Below are 14714 nucleotides of genomic sequence, written 5' to 3'. Positions count from 1 at the left end.
AGGAATAAGGTGGATAAGAAATGAAATTTCCTAGTCAAAGACAGGAATTAGAATAGGCTCCCTGTGCTGCATTACAGGTCAATCTTCGCACGTTAGACTTCTGGGAGGAGACTCACTGAAGGACCACAGCGCAAAATAAAGATTGAGGCCCCACACAGGCCGGATGAAATTCAAAGAAAGTCACATTTGGTCCAAGAGAGCATTTTATTCATAGTGCAACTGTACATCCACATGCATTCTTATTAGAAGCAAAGAGCTCCATCTGTTTTAGGCGGTCAGACTTGTGTCTGACATATCCACGATGACCAAAGGTCCCAACACTGAAAGTTGACTCAGGCCATGGGATTCTAAAGAGTGTTGAAAAATAAAATTGTCAAGTGGAAGGTCAACTCATATTAGGTTTTTTTCTTTTTTGGTACCCCATTCAGTTCCTCTTCTGGGCCGGGCTCTGCAGGAGTTATCACAGCAGCTACACAGCTTGTTCTGGGATGGGTCGTCTAGTAATTCCCATCTAGGTACAAGACATCAAGAAAGTCTGTACTGGTGCTTTAAAAATAAATAAAAATAAAAAGGCAACACTTGCCCGCCATTCTGCTTTGAATATTGACAAGCTTTCTTGCTTTCGTCAAGGACTTCCGGATCCCACGCCACAAGTTTACAGTGGATATACACCTGAAGCCAAAGTCAGTTTCCAAATCAATCTCCATTAAGAGTGGTGGCGTTTTCCTCCAGTCTCACCTTTCCGACACCAAACATTAACGACTGCAAGGAAAGGACAAGTGCAGATGAATGGTATCGAGGAAGGAACACCGAATTGCCCTCGACACTTTCTGAAAGACACCTGTAGAAGGGACGACGTTACAAATCCAACTTTTAGACGAGTAACTGTAAAGGCAATGCGAAACCGACCCTTTGTTGTCAATGATGGGGTAAAGCTGCTGCTGTTCTGGCTGCAGCTCTGCAGTTGGGGCGGCGACACATTCCTCCATGAACAGACGTAACGGTTGATGGGCTTTCTGCTCCACAGCTGCCCAGATAGGCATGAATGAGCCCAGCGGGATTACATTCGATTTTGCTATGCCTGACAGTTGTTCTGGAACGGAGGATATGTTGGTTGTCGGTATATGGAGGTCTTATAAAAAGGGTCTGTAGGGCAGAGAGGAATCACCATTTAGGAGCGCCAGATGGAAGACGAGGCCACCACGCCCTGTAGAAACACTGGCGGCCGGGTTGAGGAATGGAGGAATCCACCCTTCTGGCCTAAAAGATGTAGAGAATGCTTTAAAAGGGATCAGGAAAACGGTGGACATCCAAATATACTGCACCTTCTCTGGACACATTCAAAGAAATACTCATAAGCTGGTGGTTTGGACTTTGCCCCAGGCCTGTAGGTCAATACGTTTTGATGGATTAGATGTTTTCCTTTCATCTGTGAAGGACAGGCTGGTCATCAACATGCTTCTGAGAATTCGGGTGATCTCCTGCTTCACCCATTTACCTTTCTTTTAAATTTACAGTCTTTGAATTTGTAGTCAAAATGTAGTTCCCAATCTCCCAACGGCAAAGTAGTCACACTCGACCGTATGCAATTTCCAAGGAAAAGACGGGTTGAGTATGGCGTCAGTTCCTGACTGATCCTCCATGTGATGTTTACAGAGTCTGTCCAACAGTTTATTGTGATAGCTGTAGAAAAGGAATCTGATGTGAAAAGCTGAACACTGCGGTCACAAACAAAGCATCTGCGATCAGTACCTTCATCACCAGCTGTTGCAAAAGCAGTCAAGAGGGTCACACCGAAGAAGAGATGGAGAAGCATGGCTAAAAGAGCCAGAGTACTTTGCAAGTGGAATTATATACACACTTCCTGTCCAATCACACAAATGACAAACACCTGTACGGCAGCAGGAAAAGCCCTTAAGACCGCCTACTGTGCACACATATCCTAACAAGTGGGAAAACGTTTGTACAGGTCATTTGTAGAAAGCTTATGTGGGTGAAAAAAATGCACATGTAAAATAGTTATATTGTGACTGCAAAATCTCATTAAAAAATATATGAACTAATCATTTAATACGACATTGGAAATTCATCCATATGTAAAACGTTTTAATTTACTCAATTTATTTATGATACATGAATACAAATGCATGCATAAATCAAATTTATGAAAACATAGGATCGTGTTTAAGTAATAAAAAAAGGGGCAACATAAATACAACAAACTATCAGAGGAGTTTGAATACTTAAGTGTTTACATTGTTCATCAATAATATTGATCTGTATTTTTAATGTATTCATTTTTCTAGAAATATCCGTTTTGGGTTGTATGTGGCCTGTCTAAGTATTTTTACTTTTTAAAAAAAGGCTGAATCCTATTAAATATGTTAAGTTGTGTACAGCACTTAAGAACGTAATTTTGCTGTATGTTCTATATAATTATTATAATGATGATCATTTTGTGATTGCCTTTTTTTAACCTGTACGCAATTAATGTGAAATTACCATTCAATAGGACCTACTTTGTTTTGAAACGAGTAGCAAACGGTTACAAAAGACGCTGAATCCTAACTCAGTAACGTGAAACGACCATGAAAAACGGACCCGACGAGGAAGAGTTCATGTAAACGTCACTTCCGGAATGTTGAGCGTGTTACACAGGAAGTAGTCCTGAATCATCCCGGCGACCTGTTTAGAAGTACTCGCACTACCAAATCATTACATGTTCACATAATTTAAAATTGTCATATACCTCGTTCATAATGCTGATCAAAGTGAAGGTAAGGCGTTTGTCATTTTCAATAAAACTGAAAGTTCGCTCTTAGGGGGAGGGGGATCCTTTCAAATAAGATGACCGTTTCATTTGGTAGCTATATTGTGTAGCTTCCACTTTGGCGGCTGTAGTTATAAAAAAATACATTTGTTGTTTGACTTTTATATGGGTGGAGCAACAGAATATTGCCACTTCAGGTTTCGATTTGACGGAACATTGTTTACGCTCTACTTTGTAGAGTTTAAACCTGAAAAGTGAGAGACTTCCAGTTGAGTGGATGCGATGGCCCCCTCCCAGTTGTGCTATCGTGTGGTTAAAATAAAAGAATCTGTTCTACATGGCAATCACAGTAATAGATAACGAGATTTCTTGTACACAAACTAAAAAGATGCCAGTTTAGCTTGTGTTCCACAATCATATCAGACCTTACAGTGCGTTCATTCTATTTCAGACTCTGACTGGAAAAGAAATAGAAATTGACATTGAGCCCACAGACAAGGTAACAGCATTTAAAAACCTGTCGTCATGAATTAAATTCAAGACACAGAAGCATGTGTCAGATTGTTGCTTGGCTTTCTAGGTGGAGCGAATCAAAGAAAGGGTGGAAGAAAAGGAAGGCATACCCCCTCAGCAACAAAGACTCATCTACAGTGGAAAACAGATGTGAGCACCTTTACTGTGTTCAATTGTTTTTCTTCAACTGTACTCATGTGAAGCACATTCTCATTTTCTCAGGAACGATGAGAAGACGGCAGCAGACTACAAAATCCAGGGAGGCTCGGTGCTCCATCTGGTGTTGGCGCTAAGGGGAGGGAAGGCGCACCACACACCTGACGTACAACTCGCCTCGTCATGAACGGCGCTCAATGCGATGCCAGCCGTGTGCCAACGCTTTTGGTGTCCTGACATCATTTAACCGTGTTACGATAAAAACAAAATCGCCTCTCCCATACACATAAAAGAGAAAAGCTATTGTGTTCCCTTTGTGATTGTTTTTTGTTACCCACATTGGCTTTCTGAGTGGGACCTGTTCACGACAGGCCCTCTTGCAGAGAGTTTTAACAATGCTGTGGTAATTGCTTGTGAATAAATGCTCAAGTTGAGTTTTGTACCTTCCTCCAATGCAGACACTGGTCAAATAAGTGTAGAACACCAATACGCATCGCTGCTTAGGGTGCTGACACCGACCCGTCTTTATTAGAAAATGATGAGTGTGAATCCAAACACTTGAAATAGTTTTTAGATCTGCAACAGTATGAATAATTATTTATAACACCACTACAGACATTCAGGATTTCCAGAACTTTAAGGACTACCGAACGTACTCTAGCCCTCTTTTCTTTCAAAAAGAGATGTGCGTTGATCTTTAAAACAAAATATGTTAACAGTTTATACAATACGGTCGCTTAAAACGTATTGAAAATGTGTGTAAATAATCAACAAAGGGCTATTGTTCAAAGGTTTTGCATGATTGATAAAGTAATTGAATTTCCGATTGTACTGTCATGAAATGATTACAAAATAGAAAAAAACTGGGAGCACAAATAGAATGAAAGGCACAGGAGAAGATAGGAGCTGGGAGTTTCTTGTCAATACGGTGGTATGGTGACATTTCATCTGGGAGTAGTTTAGTGTTTACCATTTCATTTAAGAGCGATATGGAGTGAGTGCAAATGGAGTGCTACAAGACATTCGACATCTTTAAGTAAAAGAAACAAAAAACAAAATCACGTTGAAGGTAAAATCAACGTCAGTCTTGGTAAAAACCCTGAACAGTACACCGAGGGTAACATTTTATAGCCAGTTGACATTGGAAAACACCAACACTTTGGATTGTTTCTCAGTATTCCAAAGTGGAGAGTGCAATATCAAATCGGTGATGAGGTCGTGCTCTCGATCAAATTTCAACCAAATCAGGAATGTGAGGAATGGTAGTGTACAGGTCTGATGGTTGACTGACAGGCGCCAATCAGGAAAGCCCAGGAAAGGAATCAATCTGAACTGTGTCCTGAATGGAAGATCCTCCACTTGAGTAAGATATCCGAATCCTCATTTTAAGGTTGACCTGGAGGGAATGGGTGAGATGACACTTGCCTGACATATTTCCTCCATGGTTGAGCTTGAGAAAATCGACTATTAGAATGGGGAAAGCCGATGCCGGGGAGCCGGCCGTGTGTCTCACCTTGCTTGGATTGTCGAGAAGTACCAACTGGGTCACATGAGCTAAACCTCCTGCAGGAAGAGTGTCTCCGCTGGGGGCCTTCATGTGCAATTGGACACTCTGAAAATAGTCAAATTTACACATGCGGACACAAAACGCGGGTTGATATCGCTCATGTCGTGTGGATGGAGCAAAAGACGATTTGTCGAAGGTTGTCTTTGCTTTTCGGGTAACGGCCGAAAACCGCTTCCATCTGCGCTTATTCCGTCAGTGTTTAAAGTTTTCCGCCAGTCTGCCAGCAAAACGGGAGTCGGGAACTAGCGTGAATGAATATTAAAGTCGTTTCGGGTTCTCAGAAAATTCAACGTGCGCGAGTGGTACGCCGATGCCAACTAGCACACAGCTTTGCCGTGCAACTAATATAGTTGTCCTCCTCGTACGCCAAATGAAGCTTTGCTACTTGGTGCGCTGATCTGTCTTACTAGTGAAGACAAAGAATGAATCGAATGGTTTTCAAAAAAACGCTCAAAAGGGGTTTCACAAAGCCACCAAATGTTTGCAACTCCATGAAGCAACCGTTTGCCCATCATTTTGACAGTACTCAACTCTGGGTGAAATGAACCAAAATAATATTACGTTCATTTCAATTAGCACTCTGACATATCACAATTGTCATGCGTGATCGCAAATCTGACGAAAAGGCAACAAACCTTTGGCACAGCTGCTTGGAGTGCAAAGCTCGTGACGTCTGATTCAGAGGAGTTGGAGCCTTTCAGGGTTACCGTCACGCCGGAGTCGGAGTGTTTCTCACAGCCGAGTGTCAAAGTGACACCGTTCTTCTCGTACACTGTCACTGCAGGCGCTGTCAAGCAAAAGCAAAAACATGACACCTTGCGCCACATATATTGCGACTATTTGCGCACAATTTTAATCTGGCACCTCATCAAAACACATTGAATGGCAAAACTGAGACTCAACCATCCAGACGGTTCCAAAAAGCACCTCATCATCAACTACGGCGCCATTATATGAATAGCATGCATTCTGAATACTGTCCAGGTGCCTTTAAAATTCCAACACACCCAGGCAGGATTCAACTCATGTTTTAAGAATTATTTTCTTCCTTTGTTGGTGTCGGAGACCTGGAAAGCCCGAGCGTGTGTTGGACTCAAACCTGGCGCCAGGGGGGTGGGCTCAAAGCCTCCCAACAGATCCAGAAGGTCCTCTCCAGCAGGCTTGGCTGTGTTTGTGGACTGGACGGTTACGGTGCTGCCCTGAGCCGGACCGGCCTGAACGGATTCCTCGGAGTCCCCGAGCAGGTCCAAAAGATCACATACCTTCAGAAAAGACAAAGACGAGGACAGAAAAACTCCATGCGTCATGACTAATTCCAAACGCACGTTCACAAGAATATAAAATATGACATGAGACGAAACTGTGTTTGTTTTACAGATATGCACATGAAAACAGGCTGATACAAAACAAAGGCAGCCATGTTGCCAAACGAAATACACAAGTTCTGACTTACCAAGTGATCTCACACAAGGCAAAACATGACATACCAACTGGTTAGCTGAGTTTCATTGAGATTAGTTTTCAGGAGAGATGCTTTCCGTAATTAAACGCCATTCATGTTGTTTTGCTCAATAAGCACAAACTCACAGCTCGTACAGACAACTCGCGCTTCTCCGGTGCGCTCATAATCTTCAGAATGAGAAGTGCATTGGTATCACGTGCTCTGAAAGCGTCCGAATGTCACCTGGTTAGCTGGCGGTTGTGGCAGCGGGGGCTCTCTCCACTTTGCCTTGTCCACCTCCACCTCTGTGATGACCTCCCCCATCGAGTCCCCATTGCGATGGCCCGGAGAGTTCCTCTCAATCACAGGCATTCTCTCCAGCACTGCTGCCCTGTAGAAAATCTCAGTGAAAGTTTCAACACTTCAAGGAAAACTCTACCCCCCCACCCACATTAAAATCTTCACAAACCTCATGTGGTCATATTTTTTGAAGAGCGCATTGTATTCCACTGCCCTCTGCTGGAGCTCCACGTCGATACAGCTGCCGTAAATGCTTACAATGCTTCTGATTCGACTAAAAACAAAAAACAAACAAACCCAAAAAACCTTTAAAGAATTGAAATGGAGTTACAGTGTTCATTAGGGTTTTCTCAATTTGAATGGAAATATTTTAATCTGTAATGTGACTCAATTACACTACCAGTGAAAGTAAATGATTTAAAAAACAGACAGTTGTGTTCACGTTGTTGGGACAGCATGGAATAATTAAGTGTGTCTTACTCAACGTTGTCATTGATACGGGTGCTCAGTTTCATGGTGGCGGTGAGAGCAAAGCCCCTTGTCGTCGGGGTGGACATGTGAGACTGGAGAACTGTTTCCAAGGCATCCAGTACGCTGTCTGCAGTCACCTAATTGCAATAATTAAAAGTGAACTTTAAAAAAAAAAGGGGTTTCCATTTAAATAAAAGGGAGGAAAAATAAAACCGTGTGCTCCAGTGACCTCAATGGGCTTCATCTCCTGACATTCTCCTCTGAGTAGCAGGTCCCCATACTCTCCAACGCACCAGCAGGCCACCTGAACCAGCGGTTGCTGCAGACATCCATAAAAACGTAGACACACGATCGTGGTTCAACAAAAGGTGCAAGATGTCTGTATGCAATATAGAGATAGTGGCCAATAACCAATGACTGTAACCAATCACTGGTCGCTTGATGACTAGGAAAAAAAAAAAAAAGACTGCAGAAACACACACCTGAGAGATGTCAGTGAGCAGCGCTCGGTAAAGCTTGTGGACGGTGTAACAGTGAAGCTCAGAAGCGTTGGTGATAAGCAGGATCAGGTTGGGGACGGTTTCGTCTCTTACATCACCTCCAGCCTGGCAGTTTAGGAACGCGTAACAAATAGGAGCGCATCAACGCACGATTTCATACACATGAATTAAACTTGCTCTACATTTGACTCTCCAGCGCACAAAAAAATAAGACCTGCGCTGCAAACACATGTGTGACGTCATGTCAGTATTTACCGTGGTGAGGACATGCAGGATGGTGTCAATGTGCCAGCGCTGGGAGGGTGCGTACCTGACACAGACACAAACAACGGCACTTTAGAGCAGGTCCGAAACACACTGAGGAATCCGTCTGTGTCTTCATAGCCATGGACGCACACGCACACACACGCACACGCACACACACACACACAGAAGTGACAGAGTGATAGCATGGCGAGATTGTCAAACTGCCAGTGACGCATACCAAGCAGTCGTGTCTTTGAGATTAGAAAATGTCAGACGGTGAGGCGTGTGCCACACAATGGGAGTCAAGCAATCCCTGCTTGGCGTGAAGAGAGCGCTCATGAATCACATGCCTTGGTGAGTATTTGGATGCCTGCTTAAATAGCACGAGCATGTAACGCATGCATAATTCTCTCACCTCTCTGCGGCATGGAATATACCGCTGGTAGCTTCAGCTCTGAGTTCAGGAGGGCAGCAGGAGAGGAACACAAGCAGCTCTTTCATCATGGAGCGGATGTTGCTGGCGGACACCAACGCTAAGGAGAGGTCTAACGCGCGGCTGAACAAATGAACAGTTTTGCACATGAGCCCACGTTTGAATCCGGTTCTTTTCAAGAGAAAAAGAAACAGATGTGCGGGTGGAAAGTGACCGTTTGACGGAAGCATCCGGGTCCTTCAAGCAGTCCACGATGGTTCCTCTGTGACGCTGCACAGCAATGTGATCTGTCCCAACAATTCTTTGTAGGGAGGTCATGGCAATGTATCTGGACAAACACAAAACAACAAAATTAAGATGAAAAATCACATTTGTGCCTATTTTTGCTGAATGCCACAGAATGGAGGAAATAGATATAAAGTCAATGACGCCATTAAACAGAAAATAATATTTAAGATGTCATTGAGAGAAACATTTTTCAATTTAAGGCAGCACAGCGGTGGAAGAAGCAGCTTGAACGGCTGCCGTGGAGTACTGAGGTTCAGGGTTAGACTCTCAGCTTCTTGTGTGGAGTTAACTTGGAGTTAATCCTAAAACATGCACGTTAGCTTAATTTAAGACTTTAAACTTTCCCAAAGTCTGCTGGGATCAGTTTCAGCCCATCCGTGATGCAAACGAGGACAATTGCAATTATTCTGATTGAAAAAGGGGTTTTGTTTTGTTTTTTCTTGGTCAACCAATTCTGCACAATTGCATATTGATAGTTTAGCAACAAAAGAATGAAGGTAATGTTGGATCAATTTGAGATTTTCTTTTGGGGGGGGAGCAAAAAGCACAATATGTGGAACAAGTAATATTGAATACAAGTCATTTTCAGCACAACCCTGACAAAACCTTGCGAAAATTATTCTGTCCAGATCTTAGGTCAATATTTAGAGAATAATAAATAAATAAATAAATTACAAATAATATGAGTAATCTTCTGAATTTGCGATGTGGATCAAAAAGTATTTATCTATTTTCTTTCGTTCTGATAAAACAACATCAATCCCCAAACTTGACGCCTTATCACCTGGGCTGTCGCTCTCGTGCTAAAAACAAAACAACACAAAAACTGTCCCAATGTCATCACTAAGCAATAAAGTCCCCCGCAGGTAAGAAGCAGATGACCCCGTCAAGGGAGCTCATGTCCCTTAAAGATAAGCGCTGGGAAATATATTACATGAGCAAAGGCCAGAGGAACAATTGATGAGCCTTCACCCTGCCTAGCAGATAGAAAGTGACCTTCTCGCGTGGCTCCAAACTGATAATGTACTGGGGCGAGGCGATGAGATAGCTCAGACTGATGAAAACCTGTCAAGAAGTTGCCAGTGGCCTTGAGGAACGAAAATGAACAGAAGGAGCAGAGGATAGGGGGAAGAGATGAGATGAAGGAACGGGAATTTCAGGCCCGACGCCGTCAGGCTGCACTGACCGAATGTTCCTGTCGTTATTCAGGAGGAAGCGGCCAAGGATGTTCACAGCCAGGATCTGCGGAATTGGGCATTCATCAATACATTTCACCATAGGAACCATATTTAATGAGAGTAACTACGAAGTATTGCGGAGGCGGTGCACCCCCACGGGAAAGTGTCGCTCACCCTGAGGCCACTTTCTGACTTGATGTCCAGCACGGTGAGAACGGTCTCATACAGAACAGCATTGCCCACAGTTTTTGTGCTATCTGTGTTGGTAGCTACCTGTGCACACACCAAATCATCCGAGAGGTTACTGGTTGTAAACAATGAAGTTCAACAGCTAGCGTCGAGGCAAAGATGCATGCGCTGCGAGCATGAATGAAACCTGAGCTAGCAGATCATTCATGGTGTCGCTTGACGCCTCGTTGTTGCGCCCGAGGATTCTCAGCAGTCTCAGGATGCGGACCTGCGGATGGAAGGCGTGCGTGTTTGTAAAATGGCAGGGGTTTGCTTGCGTTTAACATTTTATCTATTATTGCGAGGCAGGAAATGGTAGCTAGCAGGAAATGGTGGCAATGAACAGGCGGGCGGGTGTGAGCCGCCCACGATCATTTCTTTGCATTAGAGTGGAGACAAACCTGTAGGAAAGGATCACTGATCCCCGCCACGTCATGCTCTGGAGAGTAACCGGAAGTTATCAAGCTTTTCATAATGCGAACCAGATCTGGAACGGCCTGCAACACACACACAGACACCGTCTTAAGTCGACATGCTGAACTCAAACAGTCAAGGGCCTGAAGCAGAACCCTGAAGAAGTTTTCACAGCATTTCACTACACAAGCAGGAGGAATGCAGAGTGGCGTAGGCCAGTAGGCAAATACTCGGTTGCCAAGGTCTGATGAATCTTGAATGGGTTTTGGTTCGTACCTTTGAGTGAACTTACTCTGCGTTATAAGCCCCAAAGTGTGTGCGCGTGCGCATGGGTGCGTGGGCTTGTTTGTCATCTTTGTACCTTTCTGAAGCGCTCCAGGGTCTCTGGATTACACTCACACAGCACAGTGATGAGCACGACAGCACCATGGAGCACACCTTGAGACAAGCAGAGCCGACGCCTTGAACGAAAAGAATCCGGTACGTGTTTGTCTCGGACGAGCATCAAAGGTCAACTGACCGTGGTGCTTCTCTGCCAGGAGAGAGCGAGCTGTCGGAATAAAGAGCTCCCCGAGATCTGGAACCTTTCTAACAATGTGGATGGCACACAATGCGGCCTGGGGAAACAGAACAAGAGCATCAGGAGCAATATTTCAAAAATCACCATCAAACTGCTTGTTTCATCCAAATGAAGTTTATTTCCGAAAGAACATTACTTGGCGCGTGTCATCGAGTGCCTCACAATAAAGAGCACATTTTTCATCTTTCTCAACTGAACAGATGGCTATCACGTTCATTCCAGTGGATCCCAGGAAAAGGTTGGCAATCAAGCAATTCTTACAAAAATAAGGATGCCAAACAAAGGCGGGACAGCACAAACCAGCATGATCAGATCACCGTTTTTGTTTTCTTCTCCACACAGGGGACAGTGTGTAGAAATGTTTAGATTTATCAAGGTTCATTAATTTAAAAAAGAAAACACTATTAATTTCAATAATATTCCAAAAATATGTTCTATCGCAACAACGTACTTTTTTAAAATTTATTTTCTTTAAACAGAATCGTAAGCCTGGCAATCGCTAATTCCATTACATAGGTCGGGCCTCACCTTACATGAGGCTGTCATTTTTCGCAGCCATCTTTCTGGTACGGATACCCCAGGGAGACAAACTTAGCGAACTTGAGTTCCCCAACGCGTTTTGAATGACCTTTTGCTGAGTTTCTTGCTTCTTAGTGACTAAAAATAGCTTTTTGCTAGTCGCCTACATAATGAGCACACCTTTACCTTCTTCTTAATGTAAGAATTGGATGCCCGAAGCAGCCTGTCAATCTCAGGGGCAAGATCTTTGCACATCTCAGCGGAGCCAATACAGGCGAGTGTGCACAGAGCCAGTGACTGAACGTACTGGCTGCTGTGAGACAGGTCACTGAAAGGTAAGCACACGCACAAGACTGCTGTATTATATGATGAAGGAAGTTCTCAAAATTTTGTCATTTCTCATTTCTACTCCTTATATAAATTGCGCCAACCTTTTTCTCCCGGAATAACTCCGGGGTACATTTGCTTAAAAAGTTTCATGTCATTCAGCAGTCACACATATACACATTCATTCATTCATTTTCCGAACCGCTTGATCCTCACCAGGGTCGCGGGGGGGTGCTGGAGCCTATCCCAGCCGTCTTCGGGCAGTAGGCGGGGGACACCCTGAACCGGTTGCCAGCCAATCGCAGGGCACACAGAGACGAACAACCATGCGCACTCACACTCACGCCTAGGGACAATTTAGCGTGTTCAATCAGCCTGCCATGCATGTTTTTGGAACGTGGGAGGAAACCGGAGCACCCGAAGAAAACCCACGCAGGCCCGGGGAGAACATGCAAACTCCACACAGGGAGGCCGGAGCTGGAATTGAACCCGGTACCTCTGTACTGTGAAGTCGACGTGCTAACCACTGGACTACCGGGCCGCCACATATACACAATCTAATGCTAATATTTTACAAAAATAATATTCAGCTTTGAGACGGATTCCATCACAATCGTAGCCTTTCAATTTAATCTCATTTGACAGCTACGCCTAAGAAATGAATTGCAAACCACTACGTGGATGTCGTCGAGTTATTTTTCAGACGCTCAATGTGTTTTGGATCGGGCTCCTTACTTTTTTATGGAATTGGTGATGAGTAAACTGGCATCCTGCTTCTCATCCAGCAGCATCATGGCCCCAAGGTATCCGACACGCTTTTCACTGTATCGAGGGCTGGCGATCATCCGAACACACTCCATCTAACGGAGAGCATCACAACTGCGCTCAATGCGGAGTAGATGAGGAAAAAAAGTACCTCAAGGAGAATTCTCATCTCTTTGCACAGTCCAAGTGTAAATCAGGTATAGCTCCAAAACAGCCAAGCAAGAACCAGGGTGGACTCGGTGGCCCACTTAATGGGTCTTCCTTTATACGAGTTGTACAATGCAGAGCCCACGGGGATTCAACACTGATGATTGATATCAATCAAATGACGAAAGGGGACATATTATGTAAAAGTGAATCATGGGGAGGTGTCAGAATTAAATCGATTAACTGACAACTAATCAATGATCAAATGAATCAACAAGTAATCATTTTGAGTCACTGTTGAACTTAAAATCTTCCGCATCCTCTGGTTTCAGATGCTCAACAGTAATTACGCTCCGATTTCAGTAGTCCTGCAAGAAAGCAGACTGATTATCTTTTGTTGTTAATCAAAATTTAATTTGCAAACATCGGCTTTTACTTTGGGAGACATTCATTCTTGAGCCTGAAAAAAGGTTCAATCTTTGGTTTAATTCAATACAGTATTGTACTATATACGTAATGATTGTAAAAAATAAAGATGAGTACTTCACAGATTTCACTTATCACGGGTTGCTTTTGGAACGTAACACCCAAGATAAACGAGGGTAAGTAATGCAATCTTACATCTCCTGTATGGCTTGACAGACATGCGACGTATTCCTCTTGGTTCATTCTTTTTTAGTTTTCCACGGCGAAGCTACTCAGATGCACCTGACATGATAGTTTCTCATCGCACTGAAATCCCAGATTCTCTCACCTGACCAAAATGTGCGGGGTAGCCAAGCATGTGCACATAGAGAAGCTTGGCAAGGTTGTGAGACCGACCGTCGTTGTCAGATTGTCTGAATTGTGCCCGGATGGCAGCGCATTCCCTCTGGATGACACCCCGCTCTTCGCACTGAGTCCTGGCTGACCTAATGGCCCGGATCATCTCCTGCAGTGGAATTGATGGAGACATGGCTGTGCGCGTGCATGTGTGTGAGTGTGAGCGTGAGAGAGAGAAAGTGAGCAATAGAAAAAATACATTAACAAGAGCTAGAATGGAGTCAGTTGACCTCTGAGTCTGAAACCTTCCATCTAAGAGTCATAACAACGTGGGACTCTTTTATACCAACTTAAACGTTGCATTCAAATAGAACACAGTATATCGGCCCCTTTTAAAGACAATTTAGTCTCGTGCTCAATATGCTGATTGGACGCAATACATTTGTAGATGTATTTAAGTTAGTATCACTTCCGGCGTATTGCGTCACTTTTCAATGTGGGGAAAAGACACATCAACATTTTGATGTTAGCACAAAAAGTTATTTTAATAATACAGGTGACTCAGGTGGTGTACAGTACCCGGGGGCTAACCTTTAGATAGCACCAAGCTAACCGTGGGAGATGGTGTCAAGGTAAAGCGCTGGACAAATTAGCATGACAGTAGACTTGTGTGGAAAGCTATTGCTGGAATTATAAATAACATACTTAACAATGCGTAGATTTAACGGCTTACGACCAAAACACCATCATACACATCCGTAGTCTGCCTGCTTGACACCAGTCCTCGTGAATGACTATCGCGAATATTTGTTCGGGGCCATTTCCTTGTAACGTTTTTCAAAATAAACGTCGATTTTAAATAAAAGCGGTGCTTTATCCTTTCATGTTTGATAGGTATCAATGACTTCACATAAGAACATGTGTAATAATGATCAAAGTCGAACTACCCACTTTACAGAATCAAAACATGATCGAAACAACGTTATAAATGAAAACTTTTATTTTGAATACAATATATCCCTTTTCCGAATTAATGCCAACTACCGCAACCTCAAAAGCTTTTCCCATGACTTCCGCAATTCCACGCTGCATGTCTCCCGTTCAAGCAG

The 14714-nt window shown here is 43.6% G+C and overlaps 3 protein-coding genes across 3 annotated transcripts; 1 reads left to right on the top strand and 2 right to left on the bottom strand.

Moving 5' to 3' along the window:
- Positions 1 to 234: 234 nt before the first annotated feature.
- LOC147194919 (zona pellucida sperm-binding protein 3-like) lies at positions 235 to 1957 on the bottom strand. Its single transcript, XM_086128767.1, has 9 exons — positions 1753 to 1957; positions 1499 to 1683; positions 1326 to 1429; positions 1169 to 1260; positions 910 to 1093; positions 739 to 841; positions 584 to 672; positions 420 to 511; positions 235 to 347 (listed from the first exon to the last, which is right to left on the bottom strand). The coding sequence occupies exons 1-9, from the start codon at positions 1814 to 1816 to the stop codon at positions 268 to 270; spliced, it is 993 nt and encodes a 330-aa protein (XP_085984893.1). The 5' UTR covers positions 1817 to 1957; the 3' UTR covers positions 235 to 267.
- Positions 1958 to 2625: 668 nt separating this feature from the next.
- Positions 2626 to 3873, top strand: nedd8l (NEDD8 ubiquitin like modifier, like). Its single transcript, XM_086128768.1, has 4 exons — positions 2626 to 2777; positions 3222 to 3269; positions 3351 to 3433; positions 3506 to 3873. The coding sequence occupies exons 1-4, from the start codon at positions 2760 to 2762 to the stop codon at positions 3624 to 3626; spliced, it is 270 nt and encodes an 89-aa protein (XP_085984894.1). The 5' UTR covers positions 2626 to 2759; the 3' UTR covers positions 3627 to 3873.
- Positions 3874 to 3934: 61 nt separating this feature from the next.
- On the bottom strand, positions 3935 to 14431 carry ap1g2 (adaptor related protein complex 1 subunit gamma 2). The gene is made up of 22 exons (XM_086128766.1): positions 14311 to 14431; positions 13598 to 13800; positions 12667 to 12791; positions 11791 to 11932; positions 11026 to 11122; positions 10867 to 10943; positions 10493 to 10588; positions 10240 to 10320; positions 10038 to 10136; positions 9872 to 9927; positions 8612 to 8725; positions 8380 to 8520; positions 7974 to 8028; positions 7701 to 7823; positions 7448 to 7537; positions 7228 to 7355; positions 6917 to 7021; positions 6691 to 6838; positions 6106 to 6268; positions 5642 to 5793; positions 4953 to 5051; positions 3935 to 4835 (listed from the first exon to the last, which is right to left on the bottom strand). Exons 2-22 carry the CDS (start codon positions 13796 to 13798, stop codon positions 4740 to 4742), a joined length of 2388 nt encoding a protein of 795 aa, XP_085984892.1. The 5' UTR covers positions 13799 to 13800; positions 14311 to 14431; the 3' UTR covers positions 3935 to 4739.
- Positions 14432 to 14714: the final 283 nt, after the last annotated feature.

The sequence above is a fragment of the Hippocampus guttulatus genome, chromosome 14 (assembly GCF_054856545.1).
Source record: "Hippocampus guttulatus isolate MCC_2025c chromosome 14, RoL_Hgut_1.0, whole genome shotgun sequence".
Classification (NCBI taxonomy): Eukaryota; Metazoa; Chordata; class Actinopteri; order Syngnathiformes; family Syngnathidae; genus Hippocampus; species Hippocampus guttulatus.
This window is presented reverse-complemented; position numbering and strand designations above follow the sequence as displayed.